This window comes from Ciconia boyciana, chromosome 6 (genome assembly GCF_034638445.1).
Source record: "Ciconia boyciana chromosome 6, ASM3463844v1, whole genome shotgun sequence".
Lineage (NCBI taxonomy): Eukaryota > Metazoa > Chordata > Aves > Ciconiiformes > Ciconiidae > Ciconia > Ciconia boyciana.
Window position 1 is genome coordinate 6,767,545 of NC_132939.1, and position 14,188 is coordinate 6,781,732.

A 14,188-nucleotide genomic window follows, 5' to 3' on the forward strand; every position below is an offset into this window, starting at 1 on the left:
TAGCAAAAATTTCTGAATTTAACTTCTGAATGTATCTACTGGGTCTGGCTGGGATGGAGTTAGTTTTCCTTATAGCAACCTGTATGGTGCTGTGTTTTGGATCTGTGACTAAAACAGTTGGAAACACCCCAGTGTTTTGGTTATTGCTGAGCAGTGCTTGCACAGCATCATGGCCTTCTCTTTTTCCCGCTCTGCTCCGCAGCAAGCAGGCTGGGGCTGGGCAAGAGGCTGGGAGGGGACACAGCCGGGCCAGCTGATCCCAGCTGGCCAGAGGGATATCCCATGCTGTGGAGCATCACACTCAGCAATATAAAATTTGAGGGGTGAAGAGGTAGTCATTGCTCAGAGACTGGCTGGGCATCGGTCTGCTTGTGGGAGGTAGCGAGTGATTGCCATTGCATCATTGTTTTGTTTTGTTTTTTTTTCCCTTCATCTTTCCTTCACTTATAAAACTATCTTTACCTCAGCCGATGAGTTTTCTCACTCTTGCTCTTCCCATTCTCCCTCCACATCCCGCTGTGGGGGATCAGCAAGCAGCTGTATGGTGCTTACCTGGTGGCTGGGCTCAACCCGCCCCAATGTACAATACATTTGTCTTTGAAAATATGTTTCTAATTTTGTAAACAATTTAAAGCTTCATGAAAAATTAAGAATTCCTATGAATCATGCAACTAGCTACTGAATTAGCGAGGGCAGTATGAGACCTTGGCAAATATGTGCAAATATATTTGCTTTTTCTAAAATTTTATTTTTAAGTTGTGCCAATCAGTTGCCCAATGGCAAAGACCGACTTGCCCGGCTGCCTCTTGTCCTTCACGAGTTCCTTCTGCTCTACCTGCGGCCCAGCTGCTTGCTCCCTGCTTTGCTCCGTGGCTCCTGGTCTGCGCAAACAGCGTGTCCCCGACGTGATGGGGCTCTCTGGCTCCCCAGCTTTCAGGCACGTTCCATTAGTTACCTGGCTCGTGGGATGTCTCCATGCTCTAGCATGTTCTTTCTGCCTGACCTGCTGGTTCCCGGGGTACGGTGTGACTGTAAGCAAAAGCAGGAGAAACAAACCCTGTCCATCATTGTCCTGGTTTCAGCAGAGATAATTTTCTTTATAGTGGCTGGTGTGGGGCTATGTTTTGGATTTGTGCTGAAAACAGTGTTGATAACACAGAGATGTTTTAGTTGTTGCTGCACTGGTCAAGGACTTTTCAGCTTCCCGTGCTCTGCCAGGTGCACAAGAAGCTGGGAGGGGGCACAGCCAGGATCGTTGATCCAAACTGACCAAAGGGCTATGCCATACCACATGCTCAGTATATAAAGCTGGGGAAGAAGAAGGAGGGGGGGGACATTCAGAGTGATGGCGTTTGTCTTCCCAAGTAACCATTAGGCGTGATGGAGCCCTGCTTTCCTGGAGATGGCTGAACACCTGCCTGCCCATGGGAAGGAGTGAATGAATTCCTTGCTTTGCTTTGCTTGTGTGCGCGGCTTTTGCTTTCCCTATTAAACTGTCTTTATCTCAACACACGAGTTTTCTTACTTTTGCTCTTCCAGTTCTCTCCCCCATCCCACCGGAGGGGAGTGAGCGAGCGGCTGCGTGGGGCTTAGTTCCTGACTGGGGCTAAACCACGACAATCATGGAGCTGAATACGGTAGATTAGCTCTTTAATGGACTTGGATTTTGCTCAGTGTTGAATTACTCAGTTTTTACAGGGATAGTGTGCCTCGAGGCCCTAGATTGAGTCAGAAGGTGGATAATAATGAGTTTCTTTTCCGTGTAAATTTAGGAAAGCTACTTAATTTCCTTGTATCTCAGAAACAACTATAAGAGTTGGGCTTTTTTCCAAATCATTGTCCCAACTGTTTTGTTCTAACTGACTTTGAAATGTGGGGGTTTTTGCCACTATGTGCTTCTACAATGTTTTTTCACAAAGGTTACCCAATAGGCAAAAGGATTTAAGAGCATTAATATAATTCTGTAATGGCAAAGGTGAAATCAGTTTTGTAGCTTTGAAAGGAAAGTGTGAATATTTTACAGAATGGAATGCCCTTACCATCTGTATTTTAGCTTTTTTTTTTTTTTACTAAATTCACACCTTATAGTGTACAGTATTAAAAAATAGATTTATTTTAAGTTTTCATAGTGCCTATAAGCCATCCTTTGTGCCAAATACTGGAATACAATAAGATGCATACTTATTGCAGAGTCACAATCATAAATTCATATTGTCCTTCTATAATCGTTATTAAATACTTATTTACTATCTGTCAAATCTGAACATTTAGAAATACATCTAATTGTAATTACTAAAGTGGAATAATGAGCATGTTTATGGATGATGATAGCTGTATATGGCCCTGTATTTGCAGATATTGACAGGTTTAAATTTTGGTTGTCTTGATAAATTCCGGAGATTTTGGGAAGAAATATAAAATGGGAGTTAAATAGGATGAATACTGATAAAATTATCATCTTGAAAGGGTAGTTGCATGGTTTTTGATTGTAAATAATTATCACACTCAGAACAGAGACAGCCAGTCATACAAACAAAATGTGCTGAAATAGTACATACAACTTTGAAAACTGAATTATTGTTAACCAGTGTAGCGCAATGTCAGCTGATTTAATTTTTTTAAAAATCTCATACTACATTTTAGAAAGAATGCCATAAAATAAATTCAGTATTATAACTACCAAGTAATTTTTCACTGTCACAGTTTTTTAATTTCAGTGAAAAAAAAATTCATATAGCCAGTTTTATGGGGTTTGATTCCTTTTCAGTATATTAATAGGGAAGTCGTATTGTGTGTTAGTGTAGTAATAAGAAACAGTTAACAGAGTCTGAAGGTCATCGACAGCTAAACAGAGGAATAAAAACATCTTTTTTGCTCAGAAGAATCTGACTTTTGATATTCATTTTAATCTTAAAATGTGAAGTTATTTATGGTCAAGCTTAGATGTATTAATATTTGTTAATTGGAATTGGGGACTGAAGACCTGTGTAGCTGATGGCCTTATTACGTTTTTGCATTAGAAGGCCCATGTGAGAACAATGGGAATACTCAAAATAATTGTGGTTTTATATGCAAAGTGATGAATATTATGTTTTCCAAGGAAGAAACTTGACTGACATAGGGAAAAGTGAATAGTAGACTACCTCTCATTAGCCTTTGATCCAGCAGTGATGGTTAGTAGAATGGTAACAAAACAAAATCTGCTTCTTTTAATCACTTGCTCATTTCACAGTAACGTTTTCGATAGTCATGGCTTTCTGCAGGCTTACATGGGGGTCTCATTTTATATTCCTGTTCTTTTATGGAATACCTAGTATTACGTGAGTGTGTGTGTATGAGTGCCGTTAAATGGTTTCAGTCCTACCTTTTTGTAGCTTAGTGTAATTAAAGTAGTGTTAATGAGGACACTGCGGATAAAAAGGAAAGAATAATGTTCTCATGGCACATTGTTGTGCTTTCTAAATCCTAAATGATGAGAATGATAATGTCAACAAAGTTGATGATAATGCATTATTTGGTGTGCGTTGACAAACAATTCTGTACTGAGACCATGGCTGGGGACTGCACACTGCAGGCTGGGCAGAAGTGGACTCTGGAGTTGCATCCTGGCAAAGAGCCTTTCAAGTAAAAGAGGCAGAAAATTCGTGTTTTTTTCCCCTTATTTCTTGTCACTATTATGTCATCAATAGTACTTTCCTAGGCAAATGCGCTTAGATTATTTAGTGTTTTCCTGTGAATTTTTTTTTAAAGTAGAAATTTTAGAAATTATTATTACATTATTACAATTTATTGTTAATGAGGATCACAGTTAACATAAAGGGAAGCTTCGTTTCAGGATTCAGAGAGTTAAAAATAAGTTCCATACATTCAAATGACAGATAACGTTCTTAATGCCTGATACTCTAAGTGTAAATTTAGGAAATGTAGCCAATGTCTTGTTTGTGGACAGGCAATATAAGCAGTTATTACATTAAGTTTGTTCTGTCACCAAGGCGATACAATAGAGACCATGGTAATTATAAAAGATTTGTGAAATATATTTTGGAAACATGGAGTTGTAATGTTAAGATGGAAGAAACTCAGAACAGGGAATGCATTTTGCATCACTTTTAAGATGGCGCACTGAAAACAGGGATCCCCGAATCACATTTTTCACTTAAAGTAACAATCTGATTTTTTCAAGTGTTTTCACTGATATCACACAGTTGACTAGTGCATCTGTCTGTATGTAGGCACCTGAACCTGAAGCCAGGCAACACATATGAAAACCCAAGACTGGCATGTGTCCCAGAAGAAAAACTAGAAACAGCTAATAGGTTCATCAGAACTTGCAAACAGCTGCATTTCAAAGGAGAAGGTGTTCATGAATCCTTCAGGAAGCTTGTGAATATCTTCTGCTTGTATTCGATTTTTTTGTTTGCTTGCTTGCTTGCTTGTTTGAGGGGTTTTATTCATTTCTACCACTGAATTAAAACTTTGTTTAGCAATTGTAATGTGGATGACACTAGGTGCTGTCGTTTGCTTCTGAATGACTGTATGATATATGTACCACAGAATCATCAGATTTAGAGTATTGCAAATTCGAATTGTGGGATGTTGATGGAAGGGTAGATGAAGAATTCCTGGATTTTGTTCCCAACTCTGTATTCTTCTTTGAACTTTAAATATTTTAAGCGTTTTTGTTTAGTTGGAGAGTTGCTTATTAAGTGGATGAATCACCTTGAGTTTTCATAATTAGCCGTCTTTCTTTGTCATCGCCTAATATGGCAGAGCTTATGTTCTTTTTCTTTTGGCTTTTTCAGGTATGAATACAAGCAAGAGTGAGACAGTGAAAGAGCATCCATTAAAACCCTCTAGAAGATCTATGCCATGCCTAGCCCAGAGTCAAACGCATCCTCAGAGTCTGAGCAAGCATTCGTCATTTCTGCAGCCAAATCGTGTGCAGCCACAGCCCCGGTCTCAGCCTCTAAGTGCAGGGACATCTACAGCTACAGTGGATGTAGTGTCAGAACGAGGTAGGAGGTTTCTCTCTTTCAGGAGCTTGTTCCAACACTGGGAATGGAAGGGATCTATGGGAACATCATTTAAAGTCCCGTGGTGTCTTAGATACAATTTTTCAGCATCTTTCATTAAATTATAGGGGCATCTGATAAGCTTTGATTTGTTTAGATATCTACGGTTTGTTGGAGAGATGTTTTTGCACAAAACAGCTAGAAGAACCATGGTACAAAGTTCTTGAGTGAATCTCTATAATGTTTGAAGTGAGGCTTAAACTAATTTGTATTTTATCTTTCTGAATTAAAAGATTATTTCCTTCTTACTAAAAACTAGACAAGAAAGTGCTCTTGTATGCTGGGGAAGAGCATGAAGGTTTCTGTAGTCTGTCCTAGGAGAGAGAGAAAAAATAAATACTAGGCTTTTGGCAAGAAATGTCTTTCAGTATGAACATATAGGAGCAGATGCATTCATTCATGAATAGCAGAATCAGGGAAAAGTGGTATGGAGGGAATGAGAGAAAAGGGAGAAAATCCCTATGAATTTTAGGTTGTGTTGGAAAAAGGAACTACTCTTATTTTAGGATTTCTGTTTTAATAGATAAACATGCTTTAATGGAGAGACTAGTCTAGTTGGAGATACCAATCACTGTGTGTGTCACCTCTTGCCAGCTATTGCCATACACTATTGCCAACTGTGTGTGAACCTTTTAAATTAACTCAGCTGGCTTCTGCTACTAAATTTTGATAAGTCCTTCCTTAATATTGATAGGTGCTAATTATCACTCTAGTAAGGTATTCACTGAGTTAAACTTTTCTCAGGAATAGAGTGAAAGTCTTCATTAAAGTGATCTTGTTATTTTTTCCACCAATGGAAAGTGCTCTTCAAATTTCAGCCTAAATGTTTCATTTGAGTCACTAACAGCTTTAAGAAGCATATCTTTTACTTACAAAATACATGTGAATGCTGATATGAATATTGCATTTATTCCAGCTAAAGTGATGGAGACTTTGGAAAACAACTTGCTTAAGCTGTCTAATACAGACTACAGTGATCCATTTTTAGGTAAGTTTGTGTCTGAACTGAAGTAATAATAAATTAATGATTCTTCAATCACACTTGCAGTATTGAAGTGTGGAAAGGCCATACTTACCCTGAACTGCCAGGTTTTTTTGAAAGAGGAGACTAAATGTGACTAAAGAAATATGTGCTGTCATAAATTTGCTGATACTTTCTCACCTTTTAGACTAACAGTAAATAGGGACTAAAGACAGAGAAGTATTTTTTTCCTACATTCAGTGTAACCTTTTCCCATAACAATTCTTCATAATACAATCACTTGGAAGCATGTATTTGAAATTCCTTTGAAATAGTTATTATTGTTCAGTTATTATTATTCCTTTATAATCACCTTATTCAGTATTGTCACGGCTGCAGTTATGTTGGTTTTTTTTGCTTTAGATATTCAAGTATATTTGCTTTAGATATTCTTGTATAAAAAGTGTTCCAATCTGGCAGGAAAAAAAAAGTAGTGCAGAAAAATAGCTATAATTGGGACATATTTGTACCTGCATTAATGCCATTTTTATACTTTAATTAAGTCAAAGACAGTAGGAAAGAATAATCGTATCCTTGCAACTGCAAAATGAGTCTGTATATACCCACACGAATAGTAATTTCAAGTTCCAAAATTAATTAATTTTGAAATTCCCTGGCCGTGTATTACCCATCTGAAGTACACACAGATAGTGCTGCAGCTTGCACAACTACCGTGAAAGATGTTTTTGCTCACAGTCAGTGTAGCGTCAAACTAGAAATCATATCTTCATGCTGAAGGAAAGAGATCTGCTTTCAGAAAGCTATTTCTGCTCACCTCTCACATGTTTTAGCATTGATTTTTCTTGATGCCCAAAATATATGATAGGTAAGAGGCTCTTCAAGGTCTCCTAAAGAGGTAGCTACTGGAAATGTGAATGAAATTGATACTTCCTCCAAAACAAAATCAAAATGTTCCAAAACCATGATGCAGACCAAAAATTTGGCATGAAGACTATGGAAGAAAATCATGTGTCTCAGTAAGGTTCCAGTTGAAGCTACTGCACTCTGTTAGAGTAATTGGTTTCATTGGGTAGGCAAGCACGGGTACTAGAAGATTTCACTGTTATAATGTGCTTCAATTTTTTATTTTTTTTTTAATATCCTGTTCTATTTTTTACTAATTGCTTACACATACACATGCTGGTATTCTTGCATATTTATGTGTGGCAGCAGTAATTCTTTCTCATAGTAAGCGATGCGCTGTTTTTCATTCACATCACCTAGTTTTAACCTAAAAAGAAACATGGAGGGCTCAGCGATTGAGGAAAAGATAGATTGAGTCTCATCAGCTCAAAATTGTATTAAATTTTGGCGTGGATGTGTCTCCTCTTCTTACTACAGCTGTGCTCTTTGAAGAGACAGAAAAAATATTTAAATGGTAGCCCTTTGCTAACTTGATTCATTAATTTGCCCGTGTTAATTGAGTCAATCCCACATTAGATCACTGAAATCTGTGAAGTTATTCTGTATTTACAGAAGTGTAATTGGTTAGGATGTTCAGCTACGAGCAAGAAAGGAAACGGTATTTATAAATAAATCCCAGAAGTCAGTAGTAAGACTTGCCTTAGATAAAAATCAGCATTATCAGTTGGGTTCACAAAGAGAATCAGGGACAGTTAAAGGTGCATTTTAAGAAAATGGCCTTTCTGTAAGCCTTCAAAATACAGTTTGTTTTCACTTGAGGATCATATTTATATGGGTAACGATTTGTCTCTGAGACTAAAATTTTCGATTTTATCCTGAATCGGGGGGTGGAAAGAAAAAAAAAAAAAGGAATATTGCTGCTTGAACTTTGATCACCAAGTAGATGAAAATGATGCAGCACTGCTGCATGCTTTAGTCTGTACTCTGGCACTTTGATGGAGTTTGCAGAATAGGCTGATTAATGGGTATCATCTTCTTAGTGAACCTTTTCAAACTGCTCTCCTGAGAACATGAAAGAATGCTGAATTAAGTGAATGTGGTGAATTTTTAATTAGGCAGCATCATGGAACTGTACATAAAATAGGCCAAATGGCTTTCTCCTCTTCCAGAATTGTGTCCATAGACCAACGGTCATCTTAAGAGAAGGGGATTAACAGGCATCATATAAAAGACTTCCGTGGAAAGGTTCTCTCTTATTTCATTTGACTATAGATGAGGCCATAAATCTGTTGGACTTGTTTAGTTGGTGACCTTGATGGATTTATAAAGTAAGAAGATAATGTATTACACCTCCGTTACTGCTAACACAGACAAACGGGATCAAGGAGATTATGGATTTATGTTCTTTTTCCTCTGTCAGCTTTAGGTGGTAAGTAGTGTTTTTGGTTTGAGGAATCAGTAAATTCAAGCAAAGTAATAGGCACTGAGCTTCTGTAACATATAACATGAACTATGAGGTTTCAGACATGCCGGAATGCTCAGTGCTTAGCCAAAGCTTCATGGAAATTCCCACCCAGTGAAGGTTATGATCAGGGCTTTTGGATCTTACCTAGGTGGAAATCACCTATTGCTTGGATCTAGACCTTAAGTAAAATATTACGCCTTGCATTTCTCAAAGAGTGGTTGTAGAATTTGGTGTTCATTCCAGAGCAAAATCATGTTAGTGCTTCTGCTTCCTTGAAAAAGCATTTTCTTTGCCTATGTTTGCATTATGGAAGAGTATAAAGTTCTGGTTTAAGTGACCTTTGTCACTTGTTGTGACTTGAGTTCACAGAAGATAAAACTAAGATCAGAGTTCCCAGTTCAGTGAAGAACGTTAATTCCTCCAGCTCCACTGCAGCTTCTTTTAAGATTTTTTACTTATCAAATGAGGGAAAGCTTCCTGCTTTTTGACTGTTCAGAAAATTCCTTTTTACCTAACAGCTTCTCCAAGAGACCAATATGCCTGCTAACCAATATAATGTGGTTAGTGAAAAACTAATTACAATGAAGTTATTCTTGACAACAAGACACATTCATTTTTGTCAACTTATTTAGCTGTAAGTAGCTAGTCAAATCCTATAACCACACAACACAGGGGAATTTTCTGAATAAGCTTTTTGATGAGAACATTCCAATTTGTCAAGACTGCTTCAGAAATATTTATGCAAGGTTAGAAGAGGGTAGGATTTATTGCCATGGGGGAGACCACTGCAGAGTAACCAGTTACCCTGCTGCTGAAGCTGTGTGTCAGGGAAGACTGAGATTCCAGTTACTGAATTGTACAGGAAAGACCAACTTGGTAACATTAAGTTACAGACTGTCTTGAGGTAATACTTGACATTTTTTCCTGAAAGATGCCTGAAGTTTTTGTTCTAGTATGAAATGGGAAGGCTTCAGAGCAGCTTTTATAGAAGCAGTAGAAGTATTTACTGCCTAGGTATAAAATCTTTGATGCCAGACCCAGGAGAGATGCTTATGTGAGATGACAGAGGCAGTCAGGCTAAGTCTCTGGTGTTTTAGGTAACAAGAACAGTGTACCTGTGATACAGGACTTACCTGGACTACTCTCTCATATTGATGCAATAGTCACAAATACCTAAAAGGCATAGATTTAGCAAAACAGGAACAATCTTTTTCACAGTTTTTTAGAATTGAGTGTCAGGATCTTATAAGAGGTAAATGCAAGAAACAATGAAAATACTTGTGTTGTATTTGTAGATACTTGTAAATTTGTGTTACACAAGAACCTGGATGTTAATGACTGAACTCATTGCTATAACAATGTAATTCCAGCATCATACATTTTTTAATGCATACGAAAGTCACGCCAATGACACTCAGACATTTGACATTCATTCTCTCAAAGAGAATTAAACATTATACTTCTTTTTTCCAAAGTTGTCTGTCTTGTGGATACTTGCTTAAAAAATGTAGTGTATATTTATATTCCATTCTGGTTTTACTGTGCTTTGTTTTTCTTCTGAAAGAAGAATGCTCAGGAATTACTTTGATTGTGCCAACTGGATTTAAATGACATAGCTTTAACTTCAGTTACTGAATTTCTGGATTTACTCTAGCTACCAGTAATAGCTTGTGGCTCTAGTTGGAGTTGGAAAAAGTAAGTGGGGTATAGTTAGTTGCTAGTAGCTACATAGTAACTACATACAGAGAGTCACATTAATAAAAATTCGTTTTCCTCTAGAACTTTTTTTTAAGTTCTAGAAACATAACAGAATTGCAGACACATTAAGGTTAACTAATGAGTTAGTTAATCCAGGAGCTGCTCCACTGGTGCAGGGGTATGTCTGTGTTCACATGCATGTATAAAGAAGCAGTAAATGGTAAATTTTTAAAACAATGCTTTTCTTTTTCCTTAAAGGCCATCATATGCATAAAGGAATGAACCTTATCTTTGAACGATCACAAATTTGGCTGGCCGTCTTTTCTAAAAGAAATCTGAATGTAAACAATTTTCATTAAGGTCATTTGCACTAGAATTTTATCTACATGAACAGGTGAAAAATCCTCTTCAGTAATCTCTGTTAAAATTATAGGAGGTGGTTACTACTTACCTTTTTGGAGTTTTGAGTGTGCTTTAGAAATCAATTGACTGAATTTAACAGAAGGTAGCAGTTCTTTATTGTTGAACTGAGAAGTACTCGAGTTAAGCTGAAAGAAATTTGTCGGAGAATTTGTTTTACCTTGTTTCAGTAATAATTCCCTTTTTCTAAGAATATTATTTTTTTTTTTCTTAATGTAGCTGAGATAAATGTTCTCTTCTAATGCATGGTACAGGTGAAAAAGAACGGTGTAAGGTGCAAAGGCTCACAAAAACAGGAAATAATATTCCACTGAATAGCCTGATCTTTTCTCAAATTGTCCTTTGGCTTTAGCAAAAGGAATAGAAGGACAGTGGTGGTATTTGGACCGATAGTTGACTTATTTTTCCATTTGCTAGGTCCCTTTCTGTTGTTAAAATTACTGTCATTAGTGTTGCCAGGTTTGACTTCCTTTTTTTATCTTCACTTTGAAACACTGTGAGCCAGATTTACAAAAGTGATTTCTTATTACACTACAGATTAATGCCTTTAAAAATCCAGTTTATCACATACATAGCTAAGGCATCAAGATTTTCAGGAGTTAGGCCATAGTGGAAATCCAGTTAGACTAGGAGAAAGACTTGTGAATCTGATAGTCTGCTTGTTAACTTAAAAATCCAATTTGATCATTCTAACACAAATAAGCATATAAGTAGCTTTCTGCATATCCTACCATCAGAAACGGTAGATGATCATCAGAGGATCTGCTCTCCACTGTTAGGCTGACGTATTTCATTTCAAATAAGATGTAAAAAATAAGTAATGGATAATATAATAAATAGAAATTGGCATTCAGGATTTAGATATCATGAGTATCTGATTTTAAGTTATTTGGCAAATAAAGCCAATACTCATTAGCAAATAAAACAACACTAATTAATTTATTCTTTTTTCAATTCTGTTTTTTTCTGAATTAGTTAATTATGAGGGATTAGTGCATAGTAAGTCATCTTCCTTAGCATGACGTGAACTCCTTCCTACATAGGAACTTGATCATGAATGAAGTAGTTTGTAATTTTGCTATAACGGTTACCTTGTATTCTGAATGTATCCTGAATCTGATTACTACAAAGCTTATATATAAGAACCTCCCTTATTTTTGTGCCGTGCTGCAATGTAGTGAACTGAGAAATGACGACCTGAACCAAAATTAACAATCCAACAAAGTATTGTAGTAACTGCATGATAAAAACTTTTTTTGCTGCTCGATTACAGAAGTGCTTGTAAGTGAATTTTGATTAAGTGATGTTATGATAAAGTGAAATGGACAGAATAACCTGTGCAATACATACAATGTTAACGTGAAAGGAGGAACTGAAAGATCACAGAGGATATGACTCAAGAAAAACGAGTTCACGTTCTGCTTCAACAGAAATGTGATGTTTCCATTGTGACTTTTTGAATAATTTTTTCAGAAGCTTGTGGTCCTTAGGCAATGCCTGCATAGGTAAAGGCCATCACATCTATTTTGATTGTGTTGTGAGACTGCTGAAAAGGTGCATTAGGATGGTTTTTCCTATACCTGGTGTGGGAGGGAATTGTCCAGCTCCCATATTAGAGTTGGTTGATGCCTGGAGAGCTGGCAGCACAGATGAAGAAGCTGTGTGATCCGTTATGAGCATAGTGCTTGCTGAAACGTAATAAGCATTAGTCTTTGGACTTCAATATTGAGGTTTAAAATATCAAAATGCTTTAGGCATTTAATCTGCCTGTACCAATTCGGTACACCATCTTAACTCCTCCAAACAGCAATAATACCTGCCTTGCCCCCTTTTTAAAAATGAAAAATAATCTGTGTAATGGTTAGCACTGTCTGAAAGCTCATGAGAAATTGTACATTAAGAAAAGCCTGCACTTGTCTGTTATCGTAGTTTTTGATGTATAAATACGCATACACAGGTAGCTGAAAAACCTTCTGTGTTACATATACAATATAGTGTTCCAGGTACACAGCAGAATAAAATAAGATGACCTAAATCCATCACAGTGCCACTTATCCAGGTGTCTAGTGATATCCTTCTCCAGGTTATTTGTTGTCTCTAGGACTAAAATTAGGACAAAAAGGGATTAATTTATTGACCAATAATCTCATTCTTACTAAAGCTTTGCAAGGCCTATCCCTAAATGTGTAAAGGCTCAAAGGATTGGGTCAAGAGTCATCCTATCAAAGTCTGTGAAACAGAAACTATTTAGGAATAATTTTTATATTAATTTTCCTTTCCATAACTATGCCACATTGCAAATGAAAAACAGCTGCTATCCTACACTACGGTTATCTAAAATATATTGGTGGATTGCATGTTACAGAGGAATCAGGACAAGTGCTTTTTATCCTGTAACTGTCATAAAATTAAAATGCACTCTTGGCCATTCAGAAAAACCTGATAGAAATAAAGGTAACCAAGCAGTTGAGAAGGCCCAAAAATTAAGATGCAAAGTTTGGACCTAGAAATCAATTTCTAGCTAAATGCTTCTGCATTGTTAGGTAAAAGACTCCCAGACAGGAAAGTCTCTCCAACATTTCATACTATAAGTGCCCTTAGGGCAGATCTTGCTGTCATGCATCAAGCATAGCAAAACTATATGTCAGGAAGTATAGATAGGTTTTTTGTGATGTATGAAGACTGAAGTTACTCATCATGCCTCCGTATTACAAGATAGCAAAGCAAAGCAAATACTAGGATGAAGAGGTCTGTTATCTGCTTGATTAATGCTTGAATCTTTTTTAAATCACTTTATACTTGACTGTGGATCCAAGCTGATAGTACGCATTGCTTAGTGATATGTTCAGGTATATTCAGGTATATAATTATAAGTATATACTGAATTAAATTTAAGTATGCACCTACTTAAAGAGAAGTCCTTGACTTATTGAATAGTGAAATTCCCATTGATTTCATTGAAATATGATTTGGTCTCTGCCTCTAGAATTACAAGCTGTCACCTTTTTCTCTGATTTAATATCCTCATCTTTATTTAAAACTAAATCTTTTTTTTTTTTTCTATCTTATTTTTGCAGTTTTGTGGAAAACTAAGCAGTTTAAAACAGAAACCTTCCTTTTCCTGACTTGAAGTCATAATAGCATATTAATTTTCTTTTCTGTAACAGGTTACTTGGGGCTTGCAAATTGTGTATATAACTTTAGTGATTTTTTTAAATAAAAATGTTTATGTGACAACAGTTCAAAAAGCTTTCAACTACCACACAAGTTTTAATTAATGTAGTTGAATAAGTGAAATACGTCAGCAAGATATTGTTATTGGCTATACTAATTGCTTAAAAATGCATTATAGTTACATTGTATAGTTGTTTACTCAGTTCTGCAAGCGCATAGTCTTTTAAATACAAGATTTTGTAGGATTAATATGTAAATCTTTCTCCTCCTTTTAGTATGTACTCTGAAAACTCCTATGAAGAGGTCATGTAAAGGGTCATGCACATTCTGTTTGCATTAGCAATAATATTTTACCTGAACAGCCCTGGAAAAAAAATTAATCCTACCAGGAGCTCAAAAACAAAAAAAGAGAGGGGTTAAGAATGAAGGCAGATGTCCTTTAGATGTCCTTGTCACTTTGAGGACATGGACATG

General features: G+C 36.5%; 1 protein-coding gene across 1 annotated transcript in view; it reads left to right on the forward strand.

Moving 5' to 3' along the window:
* Positions 1–14,188, forward strand: part of ANO3 (anoctamin 3) — a 215,475-nt gene that overhangs the window by 119,953 nt on the left and 81,334 nt on the right. The window contains exons 2-3 of the mRNA XM_072864857.1: positions 4,803–5,015; positions 5,989–6,060. Of these exons, the coding sequence (XP_072720958.1) occupies positions 4,803–5,015; positions 5,989–6,060 (285 nt within the window). The remainder of the gene's footprint in view (positions 1–4,802; positions 5,016–5,988; positions 6,061–14,188) is intronic.